Source organism: Drosophila sulfurigaster, chromosome 2R (assembly GCF_023558435.1).
Source record: "Drosophila sulfurigaster albostrigata strain 15112-1811.04 chromosome 2R, ASM2355843v2, whole genome shotgun sequence".
In the NCBI taxonomy this organism is placed as follows: domain Eukaryota; kingdom Metazoa; phylum Arthropoda; class Insecta; order Diptera; family Drosophilidae; genus Drosophila; species Drosophila sulfurigaster.
Window position 1 is genome coordinate 8,758,168 of NC_084882.1, and position 7,768 is coordinate 8,765,935.

The 7,768-nt window shown below is 33.6% G+C and overlaps 1 protein-coding gene across 1 annotated transcript in view; it reads right to left on the minus strand.

Annotated features, from left to right (window-relative positions):
• LOC133838866 (uncharacterized) overlaps positions 1 to 7,541 on the minus strand; it is a 45,600-nt gene extending 38,059 nt beyond the window's left edge. Inside the window, 2 exon segments of the mRNA XM_062270097.1 lie at positions 785 to 1,872; positions 7,199 to 7,541. Coding sequence (XP_062126081.1) covers positions 785 to 1,502 — 718 coding nt within the window. The 5' untranslated portion in view covers positions 1,503 to 1,872; positions 7,199 to 7,541.
• Positions 7,542 to 7,768: the final 227 nt, after the last annotated feature.

Genomic DNA, 7,768 nt, shown 5'->3' on the forward strand with positions numbered 1-7,768 from the left:
TTTTAGCTACTATCAGTAAGCATCGAGTTAATATTTTATTGATTTGAAAGAAGGGTGACGAAGAAAAGACAATTGTTACCTGACTTCTGATAAACATAAAGTAAAATCAGCATAAGCACAAGGGAACTATTATAACTTAACCTAAATATTTTGTTCACTTGTGAATAGCGGGAAAAAAATGTTTTCATCTGACCGAAAAATGAATTTTTTTTATTTACTTACTTACTTTAATTTTAACTTCACAGAGAGAAAAAATCTAGATTGAGAAATAATTTGCAAATCTTGACTTCACATTTTTTGAAAATAAAGTTTTGATAAGATTAATATGGCTAAAATCAAGATTTTTATGATAAATTTTGCATTTTTTAGATTAAAATCTTGCTTGAAGAAATTTTATTTTACATTGAAAAGCAGCAAACAAATCTAAAACCAAGATTTTTAGGTTTAAAACAATATTTTGTTCATCAAATATCATTTTCAGAATACATAATCTTATTATAAAAACAAAAAGATCTCAAATTCAAGAAATTTGTTCTTGTTTCTCTAAAATTAGAACCTAATTTCTGATGTTCTTGCTTTTATCTTAGTGAGTCAAAATCTATAGATATCGAAAAAGTACCCATTTATTTAAATAAGCTTGCTGCTATTGCTTCTTTGGCTACTTTATGTACTTAAACGAATTTAAAAGTCATAACTCAAACACAAATTCGATTAACCAATATTTTCAAATAAACTCTAAAGAAAGTAGCTGAAACAAGCATCACTATTATAAGTTGCTACGTACCGGGTGGCATAAATCGTCTACTGCCCGTAGGTGCCTCCGCATAGGGCAGCCCCAGATACTGATCCACCTCACGTAGCCCGCTGGTCACCTGGAAGCGACGTGTGATGCCCATCAAACGACCCTGTTTGATTTGGATCTCCTTCGTGTACTGCAGCTTATCGGGCACCAGATGACGACGCTCCGGATGATGGGTGCTTGTCCCATCATTGTCGGTCATTGCCGATGTCGTTGTTGTGGGACTAGAGTCGACCTCTTGCTCACTGGCAAACAAGCTCACCAATCGCTCTTTAATATTTTGCTGTAAATTGAGCGAGGACGTTTTGGCTTGCTTGACAGTTTGGCGGGTAAATGATTTCTGAGCTGCAGTCAGTGTTGTTGCATCCGGCACGATTTGTGATCGTATTGTTGTTGTTGTTATGTCCCCAATAACTGGGAGGGATTCAGTCTTTGTTTGCCTTGTGGTCTCACGCAATTTCATTGCATTTTCCAGCTCATTTCCGTTGTGAATTTGACCGCCGCTGTCCATCAGCGTTTGCTCGATTGATTTTTGTTTTGCTGATGCTGTGGCATTCACAGTTGTTGTTGCTGTGGCAGCTGCAACTGCGACTGGCATGCCCCAAGTGGGACGCAGCCCGTGGCAACAATCAGTGCTTAATTGCTGCTGATTGCCGCCAACTGTCAACAAAAATAACCAAAATGCTTCCAAACAAAACTTCATGGCGCCTGTTTATATTGACACGCTTTTTCTGTTTCTCTTGATTTTGCTTCTCCTTTTTATTTTCAATTTCAGTTTCAGTTTTAATTTTAGTTTTAGGAAAGTTCTTCACTCAGCAGGTTTTCACATTACATTTGCCTTTTGTATTTGTCTTTTGTTGGGGAATTTCTTTGTTGTTAATTGCGTTTCATACTCAGCCAAGAGTACGCCGCATTCTGCAGTACTTCATTTACATGTATTTTCCTTCTTCCAAGGAAGGGATTTTTTTTACTTTATTTACTTGAAGATTTTTCACATTCTTCCGGCCCAACTCAAATGGTCTCGACACTTTTTTCGTTGCATTGCAACTACCCGAAAAGTTTCATTCAGTTTTCTTTGAGAAAAGTGCGAAAAAAGTACAATGCACAATAAGAAAAAAATGGATAAACTCTAAATGGTAAACAATTTGTATTGGGATTATTTTTCTTATTTTGTATTTTATGGTATTCTTTGTTGTTTGTTATTGCAAATATTTACGTTTAGTTGCTTTTGCGTGCTGAATTTTTCATTTGTCAAAGGAATAAACGATTTACGAGGTGCGCTTTGGTAACATATATATTATTCAAATATTTATGGCAATGTTTGTGCTAGCATTCCGTTTTTGATATATTAAAACTACAATTTCTATCTTGTTATGCTTTGTTTATTAATGTTTTCTTTGTTAGCGTATTTCATCATACTTATCAAGACATGATTTCACTACAATTTTCCACTTCATAATGACATGAGTACATATGTGTGTGTATGTAAATAATGAAGATGTTGTCCATATTTCGTATTTAAAATTTATGTTTTTACAGCCAATTATGTTGCCAGACATTTTTGATTTGTAGCAGTTTTTTCTCGAAGTCAATTGCTTATGATTTCTATGGACATTGTCAAATCGATTCAGCGTAGATATTCTTTCAAGTTTGAGGAGTTTGAGTACTTATGCCCGATATAAAGATGCCATTAAATTGACTATGTATACAAAAAATGAGAAGAACAAATACCCATCATTCATGCGCCGTCACATGCCAAATGAAACTTGAATGCTTTTTAAAATTTTAGTGTCAGATTCACATTTCCAATAGAATAAACAAAGACCAAAAATAGAAAATTTCCCATGACGATTAATCATAAAAATACCAATAAAAATTCAATTAGGTTCTTAGGTTCATTTCGGGTGCGCCACCCACCAGCTGTTCCGGCTATATGTACGTGTGTTGACACTTAGTGATCTGGGCTAATTTTATATACATATTTGTACATACATATATAAAATAACAAACCGAATGCAAATATCTTGAACGGAAAGCAAAACGCCATTTAAATGATTTTCTTTTTACGAGCAAATCAACACACAGAGCAACATGCGAGTAACATATGGGCCAGCTTTATACGTAAGTTTGTATGTAGTTCATATATGTATATGGGTGAGTGTTTGAATGTATATAAAAATAAACACAACACTGAGGCGCTCTAAAAGCATTTTTCACAACAACAAACTTAATAAAAACAAGAACATTTGAAGAAAAATAGAGCGGACAAATTTTGATAATAACTAGAATAAAGTAATGTTAATTTCGAATAAATATTACATTCATACGGAATATGAAATACAGGCAACAACTTTAATATTAACCAAGCGAAAATTTATTCAACTAAGAAACTACTAATTTCATCCAGAAAATTGTAAACCCAGTCAGACTTTCGTAGGCCTCAAGTCTAAGCTCAGATAAAAATATAAAAAATTGTGTTCCCATTCCATTGCTACTTGCAACGGTCTCTGTGCCACTCTCTTTTCAAAAGAAAGAAAGAATAACAAGCGTGTCCTAAAAAGACTACAAAAATAAGGAATTCTCTTAAATGTTTTCTTATTATTTATTACATATTTTCTTTAGTTTTCCACAGAGCATAGAAGACTGCTTCACAAAAATGTCAAGGTACGTTTATTGGTCGGAAATATAAAATTGACCTTTTTTTGAAGAAATCGTGTTGAAAGTTTTTCCAGCACTTAGTCAGCCGCGAAAATATAGTCTTTGGAAATGTCTCATAAATTTTCCATTTCGTAGGGGATAAATGAGGCAGCATTGGCTGATGTTTACTTTGTCTTTTACTTTGTGCCTTTATGTCATGCGTGTTGTGTATTTATAGCAGCGTTCTATGAAATTAAATGTAAAAAATCATCGCTATTTCTGTTGCTCGTGTACAAATTGATATCAGCTGCTTAGGTAGCGTGTAAAGTGAGTTCAGACTTATGTCACTTAATTCACTTTCACTTAGCGAACACCCAAATGCATCGGCACTAAATGCAGCTCGTTAAAAATAACGCAAATAAATAATAAATAAGCAGAGTCGAGTGCCACCTCTGTGCAAATGTAAATAAATGCGAGCATTAAAAATATACGCCAAATGCATAAAAATAAAACACAAAAAATGCACGGAATTTCGTTCGACTTTTCTCTCTCCAATCGCAAATAAAAAAATAAATACAAAAAATCGCGAACAAGCCGCAATTTATATACCCTTTCAGAATATTAAACTATCTATTTTAATAATATATTTGTGCACATTTTTCAATGCATATTTAAAAGAAAAAACTAAATGTATACATATTCTCTTTAGAGATTCAAAAAGTGGACTGAATGCATTTCACTTCGTGACAAACTTAAAATATCCTTCTCCTTGAGCAATCAAAAAGTGGCACAAAAAGTAAAAGTGCAGTCACGGGAAAAGCTGGCAAAAACTGTCACGGATTGGCAGCTGGCAAAAGGCGAAGACAAAAAAGCCCTTCATCTGTTTGCAATTGGAATTTAAGTTAAGTAAATTGATTTGATTTGGATTAAGTAGACTGTTGGTGATGCGGTCGCAATTTGGAAAATGCTTTGAACTTCACAGATGCGACACTGCAAATAAACAAGAGAAGTTGAACGTGACCTTACTCTACAAATAAATTATGCTCTTTCTGAACACGTTATACAAAACAAGTAAGAAAGCTACAGCCGAGAGTGCTCGACTGTGACATTCCCGACACCCATTTGAAGAATCGCAAAAGAATGTGGTATTATTCTTCAATATAGCAAAATATATATGATAAAAATACCAAAATATATTGATGGCCATTGATATTGTGTTAATATATAGACACACTAACAGTATATTTTAGCATTTTGTCAGTACTTTCAAAATATACCATAGAGTACAAAATATACCAGATTGTCAACCAAAGTAATTAACATAAAAAATAAAATAATAATAATATAGAATAACTAAATAACTATTTCAACTCTTATCTGATTTTAAATTTTCAGAAATCATAAAATTTGCGGGGCGGGGCGTACCAAAAATCCAAAACAATATTGTGTTTTTTACCGCTGGACTGAAGGACCGATAATCGTCTCTTGCTGATTATGAATATATGTTCCTAAGGGGCAGGATATACATATCACCTTCTGCATGTAATATTGATTTTCTGTATGCACAATTTTATAATACCCTTCTACTCTACGTAGTAGAAAATGAGAGTGGGAATGAAAAAATATGATGGACAGCTGTTATCACGAAAAAATAAACCGATTGAATGAATAAATTCGTTTCCGATGGTCACAATATGTTGTCCAGAGGAGGACAAATGACACGCAGTTGCACTTATGAATAAATGAAAATAAAACTTTACAAAAAATGTAAAATCACTGGACTCGCAGTTGGCAAACTGTTCACTCATTACACATACACAAACATATGAAAAAATGTGCATCTACGAAAATGTAAGAAATATTGATTCGAAACGCATTTCATGTGAATTCTGTCTGAATGTCATAAATCATATACTGCTCATAAAGAAAAGGCGCCAGCAGCAGCAAGCACAGAAATTTCTGTTGCATTTGTAATGCAAATGAATCTAAAGTAGCGTCAGTCATGGTTTTAGTGCCCTATGCCACTCGTTACACTATGCTAAGACACAGGGGTGAAGAAATTTGCATAATTAGCATAGAGACGACAACGCATTGAAAGCTGTCACATTTGACACACAAGTTAGCGAGCCGCAACAAGGAGAGATGAGGCGCATCGCGGGAATCTACCCCAAAATATAATAAACCCAAAGCACAAACAAATTTCGTAGCAGAACAAGCTGAATAATAACAACAAATTATCTTGCAACTAATTTTAGATGCCTCATAAAAATTCGAGAGGAGAGAAATTCGAATTTCAAAATGCGAAAAACTTAAAAATCAAAATCAAAATCTACGAAATACTCGCAAGTTCAACAAACCCAAAAGCCGCAAAAATACGCTGCAAATTATTTCGAATTATGCGGTTTATTTTTGGGACCATATAGCCTGCAGCATGCAAAGCCTCCAAGTGGGGCGAGCGAAAAAAGTGGGCGGCCGGCAAGTAACAAAATGCATAAATCTGGCCCATTATCATGTAAATTAAGTGAAGCAAATATTTTTAAATAACCCGGCTGCTCTGACATGTATTTTAAAGCCAAATTGTTTACACCCGAAATTCAAGAGAACACAATTTTCTCTATTACATTTTCAACACTTAAGTATACAAATGCAAATTTTGACTTGATAGGTAAACAAATTTTTTATAGACACATCATGTGTAATAAAGTATCGTGTGTGGGTGAATATTTATTACAAGTTGGAATTTTGCAATGGAATTTGTCCTTGAATCATCTTTATTAATCAACTCTCCAAATTGAGTGATGAATGTTTCAATCAAACAAAAGATGCCAAACGAGTCACATTTAAAATTAAACGCTTTAATTAACAAAGTTCAGGCTTTAACAATATAGTTGGACACATATTAATTGACATTTTTGTATAACTTTTTTATTTAACACATTAATTGTTTTCACATTATACACTGAAAACAACAAATCTGTTTAATTTTCCAAGAATTTGCGGGGTTGAAATGAACATTTGCGTCCCAATTTTGATAGACAATTATTGCCAGTGTAGCCTGAGCCTTTAAATTTATTTATTCTCTTCCTAAAGCAAATATTATTTGTAGATTGACTTTTAAGTGCTGCCCGTAGATTGATGAAATTTTCACTTATTTCAACTCGTGTTTGTTTGCATATCTTATGTATATTTATCTGCAACACAATATCATGAAAATTAAGTGAAAACATTCAGCTGATTTATACCAAGGGAGAAAAAAACGAAAATAAAAATTTAACACATTTTCACAACAATTTCACAAAGTGTTTTTTAAATATATATTTTTTTCTGTACATCTCTTTCATATTCCGCAAATTATGCATTAATTAATGCAGAGTGCAACACGAATGCTGCAGGTGGAAGGCCTCAATGCCATATGCGAATTGTAAATATTTGCAATAACCATATATTTTTTTTTTTCATGTTTTCCCATATTTTTTTATTACAATTTGCATTTTTGCAATAATTATACGCATTATCAATTTCGAGCAATTTGCATTTACCAATTTGCGCAACGACTTTTTCGCTTGATTTGCTTATTATGATTTCGAGGCACTTTGATCTAAACGTAGCAACTCACAATTCAGCACATTTGACAATCGCTTTGATCGCTCATATATTCTAGGCGAACATTTGGCAACGAATAAATATTTATCTTTGTCACTTGGCATAATTTGCACAAATAAATAAATACGAACTTTGATTATTTTTAACCCGCATACATACTGATTGCATAAAAAACATACGCTTTTCGTTTTTCATTAGCGATATAAGCAATTTCACAGAAATATTTACGTTTTTATTATTCTCTTTATTTGTATTTGTATTTTTATTTTTATCTTTATTTTGTTTTAGCGTAGGGGTCTGACCCTTCCTTCCTTTTATTTTACACTTGGCGCGCGATCGACGTTGACGTTATTTTGTCCCCCCTTTTTCGACTTGTCGTTTATTTTTAGCACGGGGCACAAGTCGTATCTTGTGAATACTTTGCTCGGCGTAAGTATTGCCCAAGATGCTGCACACTCCGAGCAGGAGAAACACACGAACTACACAAGCGGCACGATCGACGTTCTAGAGACAACTGTTTTATATTTTGCATCTAGGTTGCTACTTTCGGATTTGTCGTATCTGGGAGGTTGCTCTCTCTTTGGGGCTCTCTTAGCATCGCTCATTTTATGGCGGTTTCTGGATTTCTTTAGAATGATTAAAGGCTAAATACCATTATGAAATTAGCCTAATCTTGATAACAACAATCATCGAATTGTAATGAAAGGAAATGAGTTTTTTTATATTTTG